The sequence below is a fragment of the Apostichopus japonicus genome, chromosome 9 (assembly GCF_037975245.1).
Source record: "Apostichopus japonicus isolate 1M-3 chromosome 9, ASM3797524v1, whole genome shotgun sequence".
Taxonomy (NCBI): domain Eukaryota; kingdom Metazoa; phylum Echinodermata; class Holothuroidea; order Aspidochirotida; family Stichopodidae; genus Apostichopus; species Apostichopus japonicus.
Window position 1 is genome coordinate 35,199,817 of NC_092569.1, and position 25,078 is coordinate 35,224,894.

The 25,078-nt window shown below is 35.9% G+C and overlaps 2 protein-coding genes across 2 annotated transcripts in view; one reads left to right on the plus strand and one right to left on the minus strand.

The window, feature by feature from the left end:
* LOC139973677 (uncharacterized) overlaps positions 1 to 25,078 on the plus strand; it is a 489,233-nt gene that overhangs the window by 118,890 nt on the left and 345,265 nt on the right. The window lies entirely within an intron of this gene.
* Positions 8,349 to 16,604, minus strand: LOC139973830 (uncharacterized). Its single transcript, XM_071980704.1, has 9 exons — positions 16,556 to 16,604; positions 15,523 to 15,695; positions 14,887 to 15,151; positions 13,798 to 14,009; positions 13,137 to 13,346; positions 12,353 to 12,562; positions 11,464 to 11,769; positions 10,940 to 11,201; positions 8,349 to 8,987 (listed from the first exon to the last, which is right to left on the minus strand). The coding sequence occupies exons 1-9, from the start codon at positions 16,602 to 16,604 to the stop codon at positions 8,653 to 8,655; spliced, it is 2,022 nt and encodes a 673-aa protein (XP_071836805.1). The 3' UTR covers positions 8,349 to 8,652.

Sequence of the window (25,078 nt, forward strand, 5' to 3'; positions counted from 1 at the left end):
GATTTTATCAAGCTGTTTTCATTGCTTAATTGCTTATTGATCTCATCAAAAAGCTTTCCATGTATATGTATTGTTGAATTTTCGTGACAAGTGCTTACAGATTAGAAGTTTATTATGATACAATGCAAGAGAATTGTGTCGTTTCTATGCAGATAATTGTTTTATCTACGTAGGAATCGTTTACGTTACCACTTCAGTTTGAAATGTGTAACATGTATAATTAACAGGTCATACCAGGAAGGTGAGGCATGGGGGGGGGGACGAGGGGGGAGGGATAGACCATAGAAATGTTAAACTAAGACAACTTCTAACTATTTTCAAACAGAAAAAGTTATGTTATAGTAATTTTGTTTATGAATCTTGTTTTATATTAAAAGTATATTACTTCCACGAAAAGATATTTTTGCAATTGTTTCTATAAACACTCCTGACTACATCTGTCATATGTGTACACAGCGTCATTCACGTTGGCCTGGTTAATAGTGACAAGCGTCGGTGCAAAAGTCAACTAAGCATGTGCATTATCTAGTGCATCATACATTTTGCTATGTTATCTTGAACAACTGAAGACAATTTTTGATCGCTTGCTAGCATTTGGTGCACATATCCTAAAATTGATGTAATGTTTGGACCAGGGCCATTTCAAAAATTCATATGCTGATGGCAGTCCAAGTAATTTATGTAAAATAAAGGAACACGTGGTACCATAATACACTATCCAGGGAAAGGTCCAAGCAGTTGTCACCCTCCCTCCACACAACTCCTTGGGGCTCAACCTCTCCCCACCCCTCTTAGGGGTTCACCCTCCCACTTAACTCCTTGGGGTTAACTCCCAGCCAATTCATTGGGATTCACCAACCTACACCCCCACCCACACACATCTACTTGGGATGGAATAAATAACCGGTTGTGAACCTTATATTCAGACACAAGACATAAAGAATAGCTATGCAAAAACGGTTGAAATTTTGGAATAAACAATCAACATATACAGATTGTACAGTTGAAAATTCGAAAGACTGTTTTGACTTTTTATATCAAAACACGTTGAGGAAACAATGCAACATGCAGGATATTGAGGTCAATGGTCGAAAAACAAGAGTCTAATATCCCCTGGGGTCAAAGTGCCCACGGTTAATATGTTTATAGAGGATCTGCTTTGGATTACTAGCGTGTGTACATGTTATACAGCTTATGCGAGGTCCACAAAAAAAAAGTAGTAGCCGATCCTTGCCAAAAATCCCATATTGATTTTTCACATGTTCTTAACTGCATACATAACTTTCAAAATGGTAATTCAAAACTTATCTATTATTAAATATCATTTGTAATCTATTGTAATATATATATATATATATATATATATATATATATATATATATATATATATATATATATATATATATAATCGAATAGTTGTGCAGCGGTATACTATATGAACAATACTTTCTTATGTATTGCACTACCGCACATCCTGTTTGGGGAATAGAGTAAACCCACATCAGAATGTATAACAATGTCAGCTGTTTCAAAGGACGAGGAATTTTTATGAACTATAATATTTACATCCATACTGTTTATCTTCTATACGTGATATTGATACTTACGACCTGTATTGATATTTTAAAAGGTACATTCGTATCATATTTTGCTTTGGCCTAAACCTCTTTTATATTGAACGGCTTAGCTATAGACGGTTCAAGCGCTTCATGTTACCCTTGCCGGCAGTTCTTAGGTGGTAGTGAGGGTTGGTTCCCAATAGTTTTAGCTAACGGATAACAAATGCCAATCATGTTTTTAAATGTTGAGTAAATGAGTGTCAGCATGCCTACAATTAGTATTATTTTGCTGACAGCGGCGTAGCCAGAGGTAGAGGGAATGAGTCGCCCCCCCCAACCCAAGGCACTGGAATTTGGGGGAAGAAACTGGATTGCATAGAAAATTGGCAAAAAATAAACAGCTATGATATATGATACTAGATAGGCTACTTGATTTTACAGCACATTGTGATATACTTCTCAGAAGGTTTTCCTCTTTAGCTATAGTCCTCCTTAGCATAGAAAGAGATTTCTCTCAACAAGTTAACTTTGAGTCAGTAATTGATACTTCTAGACAAAGTTCAGTGAGTCGCACGGCACTGGATTGTCGTCTTTAGTAAAAGATCACTGAGAAAGGAGATAAATGTGTTTACCTATCCACGAGTGTAACTAGTTTTTGATAAACGTTTTATATCGTTAATTCATTCAAGGCCGTAGCCATCGGGACCACGGGAACAAGTACCTGTTTGTTGCAATAGTTAGCATTTAATAAAGCACATTAATGTAGTTCAAATAATGGTAATGATAGTATTATTTTGCTTATACGCTCTCGTATCGACAGAAAACTTCTCAAAGGCGAGTGACACTACTCCCTGTAGGCCCCACCCATTAAGCCCCTCCCTGCACGGACGTCAGAACAATTTTGTTTCCCCTAAATTTGAATTGTCTTCGTAGTAAAGGGTACAGACTCTATTTGTTATGCAAAGTCATATCGATACAAGCGTCAATTCAACATCCATGGTAGTTATGCAATTCACGCACATTCCGTAATCCGGTCTGAAATAGTGCAGTAATTAATTTTCTCGAAATTTTCTTTGTCGATGCCTCTCATGTACAAAAAATGAATAAAATAACAAATTACAATTAAAATATTTTCAACTTTAAAGGTGCAATCCATAGCCGTGCTAGCTAGATCGTGAAACCTACCTTTGTACATTTATGGACAAATTACGTAAACCAATTGAACTTGTAGGATACCATGGAAATAAAAAGCGGAATGCTTGATAATATCGAATTGTTGTCATATAAATGTCATACTTTCATGTATAGCACACCCAGTGGAAATGCTGAAATCAAACAAATGAATGAAGCGAATTTGTTAGTATTCATCGTTATTTCTGGGGTGACTATAGTTGGAACAAAATAAAACAGGATATCCCATGTGAGCGGCCTTATTCAGGAGCGGAACAGAAACTATAACAGTGCTGTTTGGCTGTTTGATGTACACTATTTTCTAAAATATGAATTCTTCTAGACCTAACCTTTGAATACTGTAGCAGATTTTGACACGTTATTAAAATTACAATAATTTTTTCGTTAGTGTAACAGACCTATCAGAAGTAAAGAAGAAATGCGAGATTTGATAAGATATTTTACAAATTTAACAAAGGTTGTTATTGACGATCTAGGAGTATTTTTTGGCAAACAATCGGCGTACGCACCCCGCCAACCGATGGTGGCGCTCCGCTTAGATAGTATTCAGTAGTTGCTAGGCCTCCTGATAGGGGGCCCCTTTGGGCCAGGAGCCCCCCCCGGCTCATCGTTACGCCACTGATGGAGCATTGCACAATAAACAGATAATAGTTATTTATTACAGTCTCATTTCAATTATTCGAATTTTTAAAGCAAACTGCAGATATCACATCATATCAGTGAGCATGAAAATGGTGTTCCGGGATGGACAGCCTCAAAACTGTAGATGTGCGTAGTGTTCGGTTTTGGAAATATCTGGTATATTTTAATTTCCTTCAACGAAGTTTTATAGTAGCCGTTATAAGAGGTTTAATATTTGTACACCAATAAATTAACTGTGACTGAACTTTCGAAAATTCCCTGACCACCATTCATCATCATACTTCCCTCTACTCGTGCAATTTTGACCGGTCCGTTAGGGTTGAAGGAGGTTTTTCTATATTGGTGTCCATAGATGAATATTTGTGCAACATTATGGGGTTTTTTTTAAGTGAATTTATTCACGAGAATTGTGAATTTTCAAATTCTGAACAAATAATGGGCTTAAAACCTTGAAAAGTGGTGCTTACGGGTATTGTGGGCCGCGACGTATAGAATCACCTACAAAAAGCAATGACCCACAGGAGATGCAATGAGGTCGAACAGGATGTGTGACTTGTGACAATCTTCAAAAAGGTTATGGATGAAAAAAAAACACTACTGGGAAATTCTTGGTTCTCAGGCAAAATTGTACATTTGGTTGGTCATTTCAAGCCCGAGAAGTGCCATTTCCGGTGATCTGGGGGGTATCAAAACCCGAAATTTTCTTGTACGCTGCGCGCCAACCGATGGTGGCGATCCGCTTAGATAGTTCGCGCCCCCCGGGTTAGAATATCCTGGATACGCCCCTGATAAAGATAACTCAGTACCAAAACTGTGGAGAAGATCATCTATTCCGAAGTGTGCAATTGAAGTTACTACTTAAAGAAAAGTCACCCAAAAACGAGCCTGTGTGACAACAAACAACTTGTGCTTTTTACGTGCAAAGAAAACGGACACGGACCAAAGGTCAACAAAACAAAAACAATCCCATTCTCGTTTCACTCTCAACCCCAGTCCCATCTAAGATAGTGGTTAAGTTAATGTCTGCTTATAAAGGCTGTATACTGAAAGCCCATGTACAGTGTACACAGACAGGCCTGCACGTGTAGGCCAATACAGTGCATCGATAGATCGGATACACCAATCTTAATTTAAATAACAATATAGCATTTAAATTCCTGCATACTTGATAAATAGCTGATGAACGCACAAGCTGGTACGACATTCGTGATGATCTGAATCAAGGTATACTTACCCTGCCTGATCGAGCCTTGATGTGCTTAGTCCGACCACTGAAAAACTAAACAAAAAGAGAAAAGCCTTTTATAACAGTTTGGATGAAAGCATCATGCAACAGACTGAACGAATACAAAAGTTCCGCCGCCAAGAAAAAGAGGACAAATAAGAAAGAAAGATGATTTAGCTTTATATTGGCTTCATTTTATTTACACTAATTAATTGTGAGCGGTAAACAACTAACATTCTTGTACCATTATGAATATCCCGGAACACTTTATTAATCTCGTATCCAGGGACGTAGCTAAGGCCTGATGATTGTGAGGGGGGGGGGGGGTGTGGTGGCTGAAATTCCAACTGGATGGGTTTTGAAGCCAGAAAATTTCGACTTCTGCCTTTTACACGCCCCCCCCCGCTGGTACTCGTCAACGCGGATACGGAGGGGGGGGGGACATTTTTGATCATTGAAGGTTTTTAGATGCGTTCTGGTTTAATGTTTTGCCAGTTTCATCATTATCATATGATATCATATTATCAGCGATTTTGTTTCCGGTTTGAATTATTCTCTTACATGTTCTTTTACATATTATCAGAAAGACAAACATAGTGCTCTTTTACAATGTTTCCAGCAGGATGATTCTTGTTTATTGTCCAATGTCTGGACTTTAATTCATTTGACGAACTTAACGGATGGACAATTTTAACTTTCATATTTAGCAGTGTAATAATTATTTCTAGGAAGCGCGTATCACGTACGATTTTAGCTTAGCTTCATAACATGCTGTTCGTGCAACAACTTATGACGCATCATAAAGGATGAGAACGCACGTTGTCGTCGTCGTTGTGCATACGGTTCGTGACTCTCCATCGAGTGCGGTTAGAAAGGCTATATGTATTTCATTACACAGTAGCCAACTGTAGGCTGGTGATAGGCTATAGGCTAAATTTAGCTAATTGCGTCTGCCTAACCAAGTATAGCTGAATCAGTAGGCCTTTTCTCGACACTGAAAGGGGGGGGGCAGTTGCTGCCACTGCCCCGCCTCCCCTGGGGACGCCCCTAATATAGACTTACTTGAAGCTAGTGAACAGGGTCAAACCACCCAATAGCAAAATTAGTACCTATATGAACCGAACTGAAGCTGGCGAACGTTGTACGGTAGATCTATTAGGCATTTATTTAGACTTTTTTAGAATTTTCAAAATCATACGAAGTTTTGTATGGTAGAGTAAAAGGATCGCAAGATACAATTTTTTCAAACGTGGCAACGAAAACGTGGTAAATATGACTGATTAAAGGTCAGTTTTGACCGAAATTTTTCAATTTTTCCAGAAAACTCCCAAAGTACCAAAAACACTTTTTTGTTTCGCGTGCATTGTGTATACTTTTAGCTACACGGACACAATGATAATATTTTGGGCGTCAATTTAGTAAATTTATGACAAATAGATTTGGCGCGCTTCGCGCGTCCTAGCTTCATTGATGCTGTGAGAATTATTTACTCCTTTCCACATGCATGTTAGCTAGATAACCTTAACATTTTCTGCCCACTTCGCGCGCACTATAGCTGCATTTGTTTCCGGGTAGACTTTTCTTTGACTCTTTTTTTATTCCTTGCCAGAAGCATTTGGAATCTATGCAGTCACGCATGTGTGGGTGCGTGTGTGTGTGTGTGTCTGTGACGCCGGCATGTAATCACGATAACTGAATGATGCAAGATCCGATCGGTATCATACTTGGTGGGTAGGTTACCCATAGTGAGTAAATTGTCCCTATCGTTTTTGGTGCCAATCTCATTAATATTCATAAATGGACGGACTCCGTATATCGGTAACCGAATGGCCGATTTTGTTCTTACTTGTTTCGTGGCATGGCTAGGAGGTGGGGTACATGCGTAGGTTGATACCTTATCGTATCTCATAAATATTCATGACGGGCGGGCCAAATGTAATTTCGTTGAAAAGTCAATGACGCAAGGTTTCATTATTCCCATACTTAGGTGATGAATTGCCCATAGTGAGTATATGGTCCCTATTGTTTGTGGTGCCAATCTCATTATTATTCATGAGTGGGCGGGGCTTCGAACAATATCTTTAAATGCTTCAGTGGGGAAGCAACAACAATATGTAAAAAAGAAATCTCCTCTTGCAGTTAGTTCTAGGGTAAACCCAATTCTTACTGGACTAATAGTTTAAACCCTCCTACATCGGCTGTCAATCAATCGTCGACATTTCCGAGGAGGGGTATTGTCCATGGGAAATTGTCCGGCGGCAATTGTCATGGTTGGGATTTGTCCGGAGTGGGAATTCTCCGGTGGGCAATTGTCAAGTTTGGCAATTGTCCGGGTGGGAATTGTCCGGGGGGGGGGGGCAATTGTCAGGATTGGGAATTGTTCGGGTGGGAATTGTCCGAGGGGGAATCGTCCGATTGGTAATCGTCCGGGGGAAATTCGTCCGGGGGGGGGGGGAGAGTTGTCCGGGTAACCTAAATAAACAAAGGGGAATTTAGACTTGATGAACTTCTTCGAAACAACGCGACATCAAATTGTTCATGTAATGTCTGTGCATAGCATATATATTTGCAATGAATTCGTACAAAACATCCAATAGCATGAGGCGACGATATCGCGTTAGTTCTTGTGTACTACCTCCACAAACCAGTGACTTTGATCAATAGTTAGATATAGGACGGTATACACATGTAGACTAACAGAGTGCGTGGTCGAACCACGGTATAACACATCCATGATTCGAAGCACTTTGATAATAAGGAGAACCATTCTTGTTGAGAGTAATTGGTGACTAATAACATTAATGAACAATATATTGAGCAATTCCGTTTCTTTGCTCTTCCGTGTTGTTTCAGTTTGTTAGAAGAATGACGAATTGTATGATAAGAATGCGGAGAGGGGGAAAGAGTCTGACTAGGCGTAAACACCCTTGGTTTTGCTATCAGTATAGGCTAGAATATGCTTAGTAAAGGAAGATGGTCCTATCCGTCTGGAAACCGGCTCGTCGTGGTTGCGAGGCGTAGAATGTGCTACAGGTTTAAGGTGCCGAAAGCGTCAATATCCTCTTGTCTAGAAAGGCCATAGTTTTGTTCAGTGCATGGGCCAAAAGGGCCTATGGTTTCAAGGCCCCAGTACCGTCGGTTGGCTTACCGGAAGCATGCCCAATCTCACCATCATTAAGTGCCATACGCCGTAAACCACTGTATTTATATATATATATATATATATATATATATATATACATATATATATATAAATATATATATATATATATATATATATATATATATATATATATATATATATATATATATATAAATGAAAATCGTAATGAGTTGGAAAATCCCGGTGGAGGCTGAAAGTTTTTTTACTGTTCTTGATTTTCCAACTCATTACGATTTTCATTTATATATATTCATTTGCCTTTGTCGTTTACCTCCATTGCATTAACATAAAATATCTATATATATATATATATATATATATATATATATATATATATATATATATATATATATATATATATATATATATATATATATATCCTTTCAAGTGTATGTTACATTGAATCTTTACACTTCCATCGATGTATGATATAATATGTAGGTGTGTGGTCCTAGAAATCACTTTCACGCAATTGTTAATTTCTGACAAACTATTTTTTTTTTTTGGGGGGGGGGGGCTAGGTGAGGGTTGGTATTGAAAACACGAAAAGAAAAATGAACATGTTCACTTTGATTTCTGATTTTATTCTTTTGTGAGACTCATACAATAATCAATTTACGAACTTTTAAGCAACAATAATCTGGTTAATATTAATATTTGACATCAATTTCAATTAATGCTATCTTCTCATTCCCTTAAAAATGAATTATTTGTTGAATCGTCCCATTCGTAACTTTTGTTGCATTTTCTTCTTCTTTCTTGTCTATGGCACTTCTAGCTGTCCGATGCTCAGAGATATGTATCGATCTTTTCCTACTTTTCTTAGTAAAAACTGCTCTTTTGTGCAACTTGTTATTTATACAGTGTTTTGTCTACACAGGCCGTATTTTCATATCTGTGTATTGCAGGCTGCATCCGTAACCGTTCAAACTATCACTACGCCAGAACATATGCGTTCCTCGAGTAGAGCCGTCGTAGTCTCCGTTGAGATTTGAATATCCACAATAACGACAGTAACTGCCATCAGGGTAATAGTAGCAATAGTATCCACTAGTACGGCAGTAACTACTATAATAATAATAATAATAATAATAGTACCACCAGGCTCCGCGATGTCCCTCCGCACAGTCGTAACTACTCGATCCGTCGTTGTCCTGGTCTTTTGTACTGAATTGTTTATTGTTGCTACCAGACAAACGGTCATTACCTGCAAGAAACAAGAAAGACTAAATAAACCGATCAATTTATCGACTTTGAACGATCGAACAGTGTATACAAGTTAGAGGGCAGTGCGTTTTTGTCCTGACAAGATAATAACGTCAGTTCCGCTTATTGTTTGTTTTTTGTGTTCATTAACTAAGATAAATAAGTAGGTATTTTGTCTTTGCAAGGATGTTTTTATGCTTTTTTAAATTTTTCTTCCGCTTGAAATACAGTGCCGCTACAAGAGTAACATACAGATGGGGAACTACTTTAACCAAATACTACGTTTGGGTTACTAGAGTTGCTAATATCGCTCTTTCATATTTATTTATTTAGCGGCATTTAACACTACTATTCATTCTTTTATTTATTTGATTGTTATTTTGAAGGTAAAAAATAAGCTTACTAACTCTGTCAAACTCTAGTTATGAATTTCTTGTTTGTCACGGTGTTTAATGTTGTAATTTGTTGAATAATATAATGTATAATTTAATTTGCATAACCAACTTTTCATTTATCCCCTCATTCAACCCAGTACTTACTTTTTTTATTTATTGTACCACATAGGCTAACTAAGGCTCTCTTCGAACTTGGATAAGGAGGGTGCGAGGGGGGGGGGGGGCTGTGTGATGTAGCTTCCTATATTATTCAATTTAGGAAAACAAGGGTATCATCGAAAGATCTAGTCGTGAGTAATCTTACTTGCTTTTATTACATACAAAGTAATAATTGCATTTTGCTGAAAACGCCATCTCCCAATAAAACAAAAATCAAATAAACGGGATAATTATTTCTCTCAATATTATGGTTGTAATATACTATCTGCCCGGCTCCAAGTTCCCTGTTCTACTGTATACAGGGTATACAGAGTGTTATTGTCATCGATTGTTCAATTTTTTACCCTATATCTATAACTATAGCACTTTGTAATCTTTGTATCTTTCAACCTGAGCTCATACGTTGGACTATAGACGTAGATTGAAATTTACACTATACACAAATCATAAAATCAATACGTTTAAATGAAGAATAGAACCGACATTGTATAAAGAGAATTTACTATTAATGTAGTAGCTAATATTTTAGGTTTCGACGAAGTAACCAAAATTCGATGTATTACATTTATGAAAAAATTGAATGATATTGATTATCGGCATTTTAATTTTTAGTTCTTATCAACATGTACAATCTAGTCTCGTACGTATCACTTCTTCGGACAGACTGATTGATTAAAATATCTCGAATCTATACAGACTAATATTTAAAAATGCATCATTTCTGATTCCTCTGTTTCAATATTCTATGAATGACAAACCCATGAATTTATAAATAACATGATTATATTAAAATAGCGCCTCAACGTTTGCATATATGAGAATCATAGAACATACATACCACTTGAAGTCTGGCAGTAACGAGAAGGCACATGTGAAATGCTTCCTGGTACTACTAACATAGTATTATACCTCTTTGTAAGTTTGAAGTGTTGCGAGTTTCGCAGACAACAGCGCGCGGTAAGGCAACATACATTTGCGTTAAATTTCAGAATACTCGTTTAGGTTGGGATGATAGTGATGTTGAGATTTAATTTCTCTGTGTTAGAAATAAAAAGAGCTTGGCTACTATTAGAACATCTACTGTCATCGTTTTATAGGTTGTTAGTTGCTTGTTACGTGCAAACACGACCAAGAGACGAATCTTATCGTCTGCTTCTTATGTCTTTACACATGTATACAGTCCTGAAAACCTACGTGCGTTCCAGCTGTACTTCCAACGCTTGAAAGAAATAGCAATGTTTGGAATTGAAAATTGCTGTGAACCTTGAACTTATATATCATTTAGCCAGGAATGCGGTAGCTATGAGATCAGGACATTAGTTGTTAGTTGCTTCTCCTAATTCACGTAATCGGTCCAGATTTATGTTTGCGTCAATGATTAGAACCATCAATTACTCACCTGTATTTCCACTGTGTGATCCAACTGATAGTCGATACTTGTCTGCTTGGTTATTAATCCTAAAAGTCGAATAGACGGCGTAAAACGATGATGAGCCGGAGTCCCTTAGATCAATACGAAGCTGGTAAGTTTTCTGGTTGGTCAGAGAGTAGATATATTTATTACCTAGCCAGTGGTCATGATCTTTATTACCGAAACCGTCCTTATAGTCCCTCCAACCACGATAAAAGTCAACGGAGGCACTCGATCGTCGCTGGAAAACCTATGAAATAAAAAAAAATGAATCCAGCTATATAATCTAGTTATCCGTAAGAGCATAACATTCAACGCCGTTAGATAGTTAACAAAGATATGGATACTGTGAAAGTGAGATAATTTGCAATAGTGTTTTGTTTCTTGATTTTGGTTCTTCCTTAAATGGTCAAGTGCATCTCAAAGAGATCTGCAGTGCATCATTTTGAGGAATGTAAAGTATAATGTGAGAAAGTTCAGAATTTAAGTCCTTAATTGTTTGCGAAGCTCACCGTCCATCCTCCTCCGTTACTTTCCATCTCACAGTAAACCTGAATACCGCGTGGCCAACCATCAGGGTAAATGGTGTAAACTCCATCACTGCGTGTACCGGAAACATAAAGCTCGTAGCAATCTTTTGGGAGGCTTGTGCACGTCACTCCGTCCCCTTGGTAGTTTGTATTGCAGTAACATTTACGGACACCACTCCTCGTAGCACAGGTTGCGTGAACACTACACTGGTAACTCGCCTCTATAATCTGGTTATTTTGGCAAGTTGATCTTCGTGTACATCCTGAATTGATGTAAAAATCGCCAACCTGATTTAAGATATTCATCAAGTAAGAAACAACAAATAAACAAATTATAAATTTGCGGTTGTCACAGTTAAATGTATATGATTTCAACGGTGGGTGGCCAATGATAAATCCCCTCGAATGATCTAGGTATGGATATGAACCTTTTCGAAAAATGTATGAGGTCTTTCAAGCCAACTCCGATGAATGGGCGTAGGAATCCGCCTTAAAAATTGTAGCCACAAATATTGCATTCAACCAATTATCACGACTATATATTAGGCATACAAATGAATCTAACCGCAAGACTGTGAAAAAAAAGTACCCATGAAATTTTATATCAGGCTTATAAGTGCATGCACACCCGTAGGAGTGGTCTCGTGATTCCCGAATCAACGTAATATATCCCTCGACTGACAGTTTTGAGAGGACTGTCGACAAAAACAAATGGGTCAATGGCCCTGCCCAACCACGATGCGAACGCCACTCAGATATCTGTACTGTTATGTGATTATCGACAAGTATAATAAGTAAAGATTTCCTTCTAATTACATGTACAAGATTAAGAACAAAGCATTATAAAAATGACCTGAAGGACCGTACTGACCCCTAATACACTTCCTTTGTCAGCAACAAAGCAGTTGTGGCGGCACGTAACTCCGTCCCCTTGGTAGTTTTGATTACAGTAGCATTTACGGACACCGCTCCTCTCAGTACAGGTTGCGTGAACACTACACTGGTAACTCGCCTCGATAATATGGTTGTTTTGGCAAGTTGATCTTCGTGTACATCCTGAATTGATGTAAAAATCGCCAACCTGATTTCAGATATTCAGCGAAAAGAAACAACAAATAAACAAATTATGAATTTGAAATGTACAGGATTTCAACGGTAGGTGGCCAAAGATTTGTTCCCCTCGAATGATCTAGGTACGGGTATGAACCTTTATGAAAGTTTTATGAGTTCTTTGAAGCCAACTCCTATATAGGGGGCGTAGGGATCCGCCTTAACAAAAAGTAGCTGCAAATATTGCATTCAACGGCCTATCGCAACTATACATTAGGCATACAAATAAATCTAACCGCAAGACTGTGATAAAAAAGTATCCATAAATTTTTGTGTCAGGCTTATCAGTGCATGCACACCCGTAGGAGTGGCCTCGTGATTCCCGACTAAACGTAATATATCCCTCGACTGACAGTTTTGAGAGGACTGGCGACAAAAACAAATGGGTCAATGGCCCCTGCCCAACCACGATGAGCGCGCCACTCGGATATCTGAAATGTAAAATGAATATTGACAAGTATAAAGAGTAAAGGTTTGCTTCTAATTATATGGACAATTATTAAGAACGAAGCATTATAAAAAAGGAATGAAAGAACCGTACTGACCCCTAACACACTTCCTATGTCAGCAACGAAGCAGTTGTGGCGACACGTCACTCCGTCCCCTTGGTAGTTTTGATTACAGTAGCATTTACGGACACCGTTCCTCTCAGCACAGGTTGCGTGAACACTACACTGGTAACTCGCCTCTATAATCTGGTTATTTTGGCAAGTTGATCTTCGTGTACATCCTGAATTGATGTAAAAATCGCCAACCTGATTTAATATATTCAGCGAAAAGAAACATCAGATTAACAAAATGATGAATTTGCGGTTGTCACAGTTAAATGTACATGATTCTAACGGTAGGTGGCCAATGATTTATTCCCCTGAATGATCTAGGTACGGGTATGGATCTTTATGAAAGTTTTGTGAAGTCTTTGAAGCCAACTCCGATGAGGAGGCCGCGGGGTCCGCCCTGAAAAGGTAGCTGCAAATATTGCATTAAAACGGCCTATTGCAACTTTAAATTAGGCCTTCAATTAGATTCTAGCCGCAAAATTATCGTTAGTTTTATCCATGCATTTTAGTGTAAGGTTTATAAGGGAATGGACCTATGTGGGTATAGCCTTTTGCTTCCTGAGTATATGTAACTAAAATATGTGATTCTTATAATATGGAAAAAATCATTAAAAGCAAACACTTAAAATGTAAGAACCGTACTGACCATTAATACACCTCCTTTGTCAGCAACGAAGCAGTTACATTGGTTCAGAGGGATGCATTGTTCTTGCTGTCTCAGATAATTACCGACGCAAACACATTGCTCTGTTTCGCTTCGAGAGGTAGCCGAGATGCAAGTATTAGGGTCGTCACAAGTCCTCTCACATGTCTCATTGCTAAACATCTCATTAGCTGGACACCATTCAGGGATTGTTTCTAGAGAACAGAAAATTAAAAAAAAATAAAGTAATAGTAACCTGGTACAGTCTTGGCAAATATGACATGTGGCATAGCATAGTTTGTCGTCATTACTTAAATACGTGGTTGTCAGAAGGCTAAAGTAAAGGAACATACACTCAGAGGCTGCTTGAATAAATGTAGAACATTTTAAATAGGTAGTGGCCGTTCCTTAGTCACATAAATGTTAATATTTATTCATATAACAGGATAAAACTCCATCATTTGATGTATAATTAGTCTGAAACCAGGTAGTCATGGCTTGTTTCTGTTTCAGAGTTCTCTAGGTGTAAGTATAATACTGCTTTCTGACTACAATGGTAATTAATAACAACATCAAAATTCTTTCGTTGGTTGTTCTGATCAAACTGGGAGACGAACCTGGTTTAATTGTAAACGTTATGTTGTACTAACGTTAGGAACGGTTCCTTGTTCAGAGCCATGGTCGGTGTTGAGTACGAAGCAGTCTTGTAGTGAGTGCGTAATTACACTTTAGCTAATGAAGGCATTTTGGAATTCTAGTATGGATACTAATGCAAGATTAAATGTTTGAACTCGCACTAGAAGCTTGTACTTGCACTCATATCATATCATATTTTAATTGCTACGATATGTATTGTAGCGCCGTTGTACTCGCTGATATACTATAAGTTTACTCGTACTATATATATATATATATATATATTGTAGCAGTTTCTTCAAAACATATTTGACATGCCAAATTTACTTCCAAAAGATCCTTTCGTTTTAAGAATAAACCTTTCATTTTCTGCTCGTTTACGTTTGACATTTAATAAATGATCACGATTTTTATGATTTTTTTGGCTTTATATTTAATAATGTAAAAGACACTTACCATCTGATATTTCGAATGTTCCTAAACTAGATATATAATAATCCCCCCATTCATCTGAGATACGAAACTCGTCGTATGTTACATAGTAAGTTTCTCCAGCAACGTTCTCAAAGTCCATTCGCAGTTGGTATCGCTTTTGATTTGTTAAGACGGCAATTTTCTCATTTCCGATCCAAAAGTCACTCCCTAGAAAGCCAAAGCCATTTCTGAAGTCTTTCCAACTTCTACTAAAATTTACAGAATCCGATCTTCGTTGCTGTAATACCTTCAAAGAATATCAAAGAAGTTAACTAGGACGTGATTGAATTATTATTATTTGTTCCCTACTGCAATGCGATTTTTGCCAACAACTATTACACAGAAATACTTATATATTTCTAACTTCAGTTTGTAGTTTGGGCTAGATGTTTACAGTTTCCTTGGAAGAAGAACTGCACTGTACCTAAGTACAATCTGTACTTAAATTCCACAATATTTAAAATAATTGATTCAAACTTTCGTTTCGATAAAAAAGCGAGTTCTATTTGAAATAACGACTTTGTATTACATCGCTTTATATTGCTGCAATCAAGTCTGAAGTAAATTTGTACAAAACTATTTAAACTTGAAAAGAAAACATCAAGTAATCAGCCATACCGTCCATCCATCAGTATCAAGATCATTATTACAGTAAGCCTCAAACGGTTCCGGGTAGCCATCTGGTTTAATAAGGTACACACCAGATGTATTGTGGGTAGAGGAACATGCATTCGATACTTCTTTGCAATCTCTCGGATACGCAGGTTGTTGAAAAACAAAGTATGAAGAACCTGGATGGAAAGTAAAACAAGGTTAACATTTTATTGATAATAATTTAAGCTAACGAAAATATCGCCTAAGATGCTTTATCTCAATTGCCTCTCTCCACCCAGGGGTTAATGGGTACATGTCAGGTAACTTGTCATTGGGCGCAGTATATAACTGCAGCCGTCTGGAGGGATTGTCTCTGGGACAGGTTATTATTGAACAGGGGTAATATAACGTCTGTAAAGCTCTTTGAAACCTATCGCTGTTTAAAAGCGCTACATGAATCGAATATTATTATTAATATTTTTACTATAAGACTTTTTAGCTAATTGTAAGAGAACTGGTTTCGTTACTAAGCGAGTTAAGGCAATGCATCAGTTTAAATATCAACTATTACTCAACTACCATATAGTCGAATATATCACGACTAAAGTTAAATGAAGTAATCGTTATTGAATTCTCAGATGTAACTGATTTGAAGCATTATATGTGATTAGTTTTCAGCCTGCAATGGAAATTCAAAGACCAAGTAACTTGATTTCTTTTTAACCAAGCTTCCGTAGTTATCAATCATATCCAAGTGAGATCAAAAGACTCACGAAAACAGGAAAATCCCTTTTGTTTAAAGTACCTGAGAAAATATCGTAGGATATAAAAAGATCGAAAGTATACTACTCAGAGGAAATCAACCACAAAATAGATATTCGGAAAAAGTAACACGATTGAAAAACAAAACGTCAAGAGCGACCATTAAAAAGCTAACATTTCCAGCCATTCAAGTTGTCCAACTGAGGTGTTAACGTTTACATTACATAAGTCATATACCTTACAGAGGTTACTTCTTATAATAAGAAAAATCATATGATATAAATAATACACCTACCTGAAGATCTTCCCTCGGCACTGACGATTATCTGTGTAATAAAAGACATTTACTGAATACATTACAAGACATACAGAGTATTGCAGTCAACATAAAGCAGGATCAGATTAAATCTAGTGTTAATAAAACCAGTTTGAGGGAAAGAAAGAACCTTTCGTAAACTGGTCTAAAATATGTTAGTTTAAGGGTAAAGTCGATTTATACTTTGATAAAGTTTCCGGATAACCACTTACAATGATGTTTTTCTTTTGTCTATATTCCATATCTGATTAACAGGTCAATGATCACTTACAGAGTACAACTTTCTTCCAGGAAACATTAGATCATTGATATTTTTCCGGTTTTCAGCTACTCGGGCACATGATACGTAAGTTCACGTAAAGAACAAAGGCAATAGCCGGCTGCTTCCTTAAACAGCTTTGTTGCTTAATGCAGACAGATGTTCTTTGTTCAAGTTATATTTTGACATTACAACATTTCAAACATGGGTTGTAACACATTTGTGTTTAACAGTCCTTAATAACACGTAGGGATCATTAACATCGCCCCAGCTATTCTTGTTGGACGAAGATTACCGTGTCTTGATACTTACCGTGCACAATGAAACTCTGAGTTTTTAATGGTGTCGTTTTACTTGTAAGGTAAGTTCTTAGCCATAGATTTGTGTATCTTGCTAACTAAACAATTGTAGCAGCGCTACAGAAGCTCAGCTAAGCTTCTATTTGAAATCATTATGTCTAGTGATGTGCTGATATCGCCAATATCGGACCTGGCCGATATCAGATTTTTTCAATCTCAAAATCGGCCCCATACCGTTACCGATATTTTTCAACAGCCAGTATGAATGTCAAATCGCACTTTAAGTCATATTTTAATACATAAAGAATCAGAATTATCATCGGCTATCGTAAAATATTATATTGCACAGCACACAAACAGTAACCACTTGATAATTCCTTTGTGCCTATTCTATAACATTAGCCCTAACCTCTTTTTAACTGAATGATCATAGTCCCCAACAAGATGATATGCAAGAAACTATATGTGCTAGCATTTTGTTCTTGGAACAACACAAGTCCATTCTTCCTGTTACTTCTGTTGAACGGTTCGTTACTCTGTTTGACCCACTTCGTTCAAAACTTAAGCTACAAGTCTTATCCAAATTGTTGTCACATAGAGCCCCGTCATTCTTAGCAAAGAATGTTAAAAGATGACGACAAGTTATGAATAAAACTGACTTCATATAGAAAAGACATTAGCGTATCCTGGCTAAGAACTTTTACTACTCTTAGTGATTAACAGAACCAAAACCACGACATTTTCTTTATTTTTTTTTAACTTCCGTAAAAAATATATCCTACCATTTGCCGGTTATACTGACAACTAAGCCTATCCAAAATTAGCAAGTGCCTCGTCCTTGAATTATTCGACAAATTGTTTCAAACAAAATTCTCAAAATACAATCTTTTCAACAGTCATTTATGTTTTAACAAAATGCATCCATGATACTCATTGCAGCTTTTTAAAAGATACACAATATTTGGAATGATTCAGTAGGGTTGTCCACGTGTTATAAATGTTATTCTCAGCTGAGGACACAGAAGCACTGTGCAAGTTAGTGTGATAAGCTACCAGCGACGTAGCCAGGAATTTGAAAGGGGGGAGCACTTTTTGCGATTGATATGTATTTTCAAAATTGTAGGCACGACTATCTGAGCGGAACGCCACCATTGGTTGGCGCGGAGCGTACAAGAAAATTTTTGGTTTTACAAACCCCTCAGATGGCCGGAAACGGCCCTTCCCGAGTGTTCATTCTGGTTCCCTGGCCTCTTGCTAAACTTGAGACACCTCACACAATATCACTTTTAAACCCACAATACAAACGAGTAAAAATAGTACGTAATTCAATACTACATAATGTCACTTAAAATCAGCAAGGTACATGTACAGAGTAGTCTTACTTTTCAACTTCTGATACTTGTAGATACAAAGATAGGCCAGAAATGTCTTTGATACAACTATAGCCAGCAGTTGTCTTTGATACAACTGTAGCTAGTAAATGTTTAAGTTAGCCTAATAAGAGAAGGCGAGAGCTATCCAACGATTGCCATCTGATGCAAATTTCTCAACTGTTTTCTCAACTGAAATATTATCTGCGTAAACGGGTTCTTAACTACATGTTAAAAAACTGACAAGATCGGATCCTAGTCTTTTCCGGCGCGATAGAAATGACAGCCTAGATGACAGAAGAATAGGTCACCTAATTTAGCCATTTTCTTGCTACGTTCATTTCAATAGTTTTTCCTGTCTATAGACTCTTAAACTCGTCCAGCAAGCTTATCGATTTGAATTATGGGTGTTTAAAAAAAAAGATAACTTGGCCAACATAATGTAGGCCCGGGCCTACAGTGCTATATACTGGTTACGCCCCTGATCATATGATATCATTATCAGCAGATTTTGTTTCCTGTTTGAATTCTTTTACATGTTCTTTTACATAATATATCAGAAAGACAAACATAGTGCTCTTTTACAATTTTTCCAGTAGGATGATTCTTGTTTATTGTCCAATGTCTGGACTTTAATAAATTTGACGAACTTAACTGATGGACAATATAAACTTTCATATTTTGTAATATAGCCAGATATGCAGTGGCCTAAAAACAAATATCGTTTTCGCAGTGTATTAGCAGTGTAATACTTATTATAGGAAGTGCGTATCACGTACGATTGCTAGCTTAGCTTCATAACATGCTGTTCGTGCAGCAACTTAGGACGACTCATAGAACGAACGTTGTCAACGTCGTTGTGCATACAGTTCATGACATTCCATAGAGTGCGGTTAGGTAGGCAATATGTATTTTATTACGCAGTGGCCAACTGTAGGCTTGTAATTGGCTATAAGCTTAATTTAGCTAATTGCATCTGCCAAACTAAGTAGTTGAATCAGTAGGCGTGAATGTTACTACGATTACAATCGAGTTAACGGAGCTGACGAGTATTCAAGATCAAAAGAGCACTGACAAAATACCATGCTAAAAAAACGACAGTTTAAAAAAAAAATCGACACTAAAAGGGGGGGATCGGTCGCTCCGCTGCTCCCCCCTGGCTACGTACCTGTAAGCTACTCCTGTAATTATAAACATATAGTCGCATAGACTTGTGAAATTTACTTTAAAGCGCTACAAAGACTGGTATGTACGTAACGTTAAGTCGCTTGGATGGTCTGCTTACAGATTGTTATATCATTAGATCGGTAAATATTTTTTTTAGAACATTTCGTCAAGTATGTTTGACCAGCTAGAACAGATTAATAAATCATCGCAAGAAACCTGAAGTAGCTTTGTTGTGGGGGAAAAAAGAGCAGAAATTGGAATTGGCTCCAACAATAAAGGTCATTCTCACACGGATTACACACACAAACTGTGAAAAGGGTCAAGTTGGAAATATGTAGTCCTTTTACAGAGAATAACATCGAACTAGATTGGACTTGATCAAGTCTCCCACGGGCGGAATTATGTCCCACAATGACGGGAAGTTAAGATGGAAGACATTTGGCTACTTACATCAAAACGCATGCTGTTCATGAATACTGAAATATTGCGAAACAAATAACATGATCATTGCATATTATTGTGACCCATATTTCATTATAAGTGAAATCTTTACAGAAGCCCCTGTTTTGAACCCTCACATGACGACAACAATATTCTTCCTGTACATGTTTGGTTCACCGCCCTTCAAACTCTTATCTACCATGCAAAATGTAAAACAACCTTAGTAACGCTACCTCGACAAATCTACGTGGTACAGTAAGAAGAATCGACGTTTAGCATTAAAATTGTATCTTTTATAACATGATGATCATGATGATGATAAAAATTGCAAGAAATAAAGAATGTCAACAAAAAGGACAAAATAAAAAGAGGAAATTAAGGAAGACACGAGGAATTTAATCTTCTTTTCTTTCAGACCAAGTCATTCATGACCGAAATTCCATAACGTGATATTGCTCTGCCATAGTGGATAATATTTTAACAAATACTCGGCTTTAAATTTGTAAAAGTATGAAAGAATGGAAGCAGCTTAAACAAACACATGTATTTTTGTTTGTTAATTCCAAATAGTAATTACATAGACATGTTAGAACAGTCGAGCATATGACAGTTCACATTTTATGAAATAACGATGTTATCTGTCAAGACAAAAACATATTGTATAGCATTTCCAGTAGTGAATTTATACAATTCTCTAAATAAACCAGAGAACAAGCTTTAGATCAATATGAATAATAGAAGAATATGGCTCTTGGATACAGAAAATAGTATCACACTATCTAAAGTCATGAAAAAAAATTAAAATCTACATTTTATACTTTGCTGTTGCCAACAGAGTAAAGTGCACAGTATAATACTATCTCCACAAAAAAGATTGATGCGACCAAGGCGATTTGTTTGGGATATAGCCAAAGTTTTGTTGTCGTCGATAATGTTATTCAGGAAGCACAGACGGTGTTCGACGTCATTGTTTTATCTGTATGAAAAATTGTGTTTATTAACCAAACGCTGAGTATGTTTGTTCCTTTGAATACAGTGCTCGTTCGAACGATAGCCACAAATTATGATATAAAGAAATTTAATTAGATATCCTTCAACATATAAAGCGAATTATTACCATACAGTGAGTAATGATAAATGTTATGATTATAATACTTTCTAGTTTTTGCAACGTGTTAGAAAAGAGACCTTTAAATACAGTGTAATATATTTTATGTTGTTTAATTTCTAAAAGTCTATCATCGATGGTTTTGTTAAGTATAGGGAGAGTTTCCTTTGTATACTGAATTATATTACATGTTACGAAACGTTACGTTTTGTACTACACCGAATAGCCACATCAGAAAGGGAGGGTGTAAGTTCACTGATTGAGGGCAGCGAAGAGCGAGAGTATGGGTGGGGAGCGGTGACTACTCCCATCGCATATATATTATAGATTGAGTACATTTTCAGTGGTCCTATTATAAGTAGTCTGGTCATTTTTAGTATGAAAGACGACATGCATGAGAATATCTTCGCGTTGGTTTTACATTTAATTACTGTATTCAAATTGAGACTATTAAACGTTACAAGAACGTTTACATTATCGCCACGACTTAAATGAACACATTGTGTGGAAACCAAAATAAACTACGGTATTTGTGGTTAAAGAATTAAAAGATAACTTAAAGGATCATGAATATCTGTCTTTCTTGTAGTAGTCTATTTCCAGGTAATACGCTAACACCTAATACACTATTTCGCAGAGTTTTAGTTAATATATGCATTAGATATTTTAGTTCTTTGCATGGTGAACTAGCCTTAAATATTCCAATATTTGACAGAAAACATCACTTTGGATTGTCATTAAAATGTTGGTGAACTGGATTGTGTCAAAAGGCTTTTTTTTTAATAAAAATGAAATGTAATTTAAATTTGGTGATAATTTTCTCACTCCAATTATGTTGTATTACTTGTTCTCTGTTTTTTTTTTTACTGTTATAGAATATGTCTAAGTAAATAAAGAAAGACAAACAAAAACAACAAAGCTATGAATTGAAAAGTATTAATATTTAAAAGACAATCAACTAGAATAAGAATCAGTTTATTTTTAAAAGTTATAGAAACGTTCTCTGCATCTGCACTGAGTTATTCCGCTAGTAATATCGGCCTTTAGTGTTATTCGTATGATTGGGTGAAATTTTAGATTTGCCTGTCGCACTTTGTCCAGAATACAGCCTAAATTTGGAGCTATAATGTCAAAAAAATGATTAAATGGAAGAAAAAAAAAAACAATTCCTTCGTGCAATTGTCTTTATTTAATAAGGCATTTATGCAGCTTATGTTTTTGTCTTATTTTTAGTCTGGATTGATTACACAAAGACTAATGAAACATCTTACTACGATTTTATTTTGAGTATGATTTTATAACGTCTTTTCCATTGGAAAGAGACTTTCAATCCTTTTAATCTTCTAGTTTATTCAAATTACAGATTTTGTAATAACAATATTAATTTTAAATAATACTCTCACAATAATATTGGTTGAATTATTATCACTAAATCGCTAATGATTGCTAGACGTCAACGTCGTTGCACATTTTATTATAATAGCGCGACACGTTAATTAGAAATACACAGTGAAACAAGTCGCACACATTCGACAAACAATACAATAATTTATAAGTGTTTCATTTTAACTCACAAGAATAAAAAAAAAGTAAAAACAGCTCACTGTTCATAAAAGTACGTTAAACGAAAAGCTATTTTATCGTTTCTTAAATATAAGTATTGAATGCCATATGAGCATATCGAGGGATGTGCACATTTTCTGTTACTGTTTTAGTTAGCTAACGATATCTAAATATATCTCAATTAAGTTTCCCATTCGGAATCATAATCTTCTTTTTTCCTTGTAATTGCCATCATATCTTGGCATTGTGATACGACATTAGGTATGAGTCGGTATCAAGGAGTTACCTTTGGTCAAGTTATATTCCTTCTCGACATAATCATTAACGAAATCAGCCTCATTTAACTGTCACTTTAAAACAAAATCGACAGAGTTATTCTTTACAAACTTTATCATTTCAAATAAAATAAAGGAACATGTCTTACATTTGTTCTGCTCTAATATCCTTCATATTTAAAATAACGGAATATTGGGATTATATTTCTTTGGAATCTCTTACAATATATAGCGCAACTGTAGAAAATGAGAAACACAAAAAGAGAGAAAAATGAGAAGCTAGCCACTTAAACCGCCGGAGACATTTTCATGATCGTGTATCATACCATGCTTTAATGTAAGCAATTTAAAACCAGAACGTACTGCATGAAAAATAACATTTGTTATTTTTCTGGCTTTGTGGAAGTATTTTATCTTTGATAATTCGTTCTGCGATAAATCCGTGTAACCTAAGTTTTCTATTTTCAGCATTACTTTAAGTTTCCATAAATTAGTTTTAAATTAGATTGACGTGTACACCAGTTGGATTTATTGTTATTCAACTTTGTTTCCTTGAATAATATGATATTTTCAAAATACATTTCAAAGTACCTTTATTTTTGTTGAAGATTGTTTTTTCAAACTTTGACACACATATAACGATATCTATTAAAGAGATCTCTATGAGCATGTAAAGGAAGTAAATATTTAGGTGCTCTTTAGAAATTTATATCTGAAACTTTCGTGTTTGGATGATAGTTCAAACAATAAAATCCAACGTACAACTGAGCATTTCTTCTAATTTGATTAAACCTGAACAACAGTTTCAAGTTATAGATTTCTAATTTAAAGGATGTACCTTGTCATTATAGTTTTGTTCACTGTAGTTACCCAATTAAGCATCTTTGTGATTGGATTATCACATAGAAATTGTTTTGTTTTAGATTAGTTAACGCACATGTTGCTTTAATGTATTCATCAGGATAACTTGGACAAAGACGAGCAATAAAATGTCTGTTCGGAAATCATATCAAAATAACAGAGCTGACAAAGGAAGTTGCCTTTACGCAGATGAAAACCAAGTTATTCGTATGTAGTTTATATCGAAAAAATAAAAGCAAGGCATTATAATAAATATAAAAAAAACATTGAAAACATTTAACTATACAAAGCTTACCGAATAACGCTCTGTTTCAAAAGGGAATCTCATGATTGGATTTTTAACAAGAAGAACTTTTTTTTAAAAAAAGTTATTGTATAGTGTTTTAGTTATCGCTGAAATAAATGAATTTCTTGTTTTTAGTTATCGTACTCGTAGCCAATATTATGGAGTATACATTTATGAGCTAGAATGATTTACATTTGAATTTAAGCTCACTAATTTTTAATATGAATTGAGTGTTGTAACGTGTTGGTATGGATCTGTGAAAGGTAGGGTTGGCTATTGGAGGGAAACCTTGTGAACAGATGTGCTGTAAAGGATATGTTGAGAACGATATACTCATAAGTTTGAAAAAAGGATTAATTTTTCCTGGCCATATCACGAAACTTGATTGACTTTGAAAAATTGGTGTGTAAAGAAAACACGTTTGAGATGTATGAATGAGCTTTTCTTCTAAGTATTTTACATGTGAGCAAATTTTAAAGAATACTGTATATAAGCAAAGAAGAACCGATTAAAGCTAATATTTTCTTTTTATTCCAATATATGTGGTTAAATTAAAAGACGTTTCGTTATTTTGATCGAAACACTGCTGTCTTTTCGCGAAGTTAAAAATTCCGAGTATTTCTAATTGAAGGCCTTCAAACTGTAATTTATCAGGATTTTTTATCGATATTTTCCTATTATTTCGAAGACGCTAACTCTTCACTTTTCACATAATTTAATATTAACAGAGTTAGCTCAACAACACATTGATGCAACTTATGTTATTTTTTCGAAACAGAAAATATTTCAATGGAGTAAAATATAAAATATATTAAACAATAGAAAGACTTACCATTTCTGTTCCAAACGAGTTCCAAATCGTCAAAACAGTCA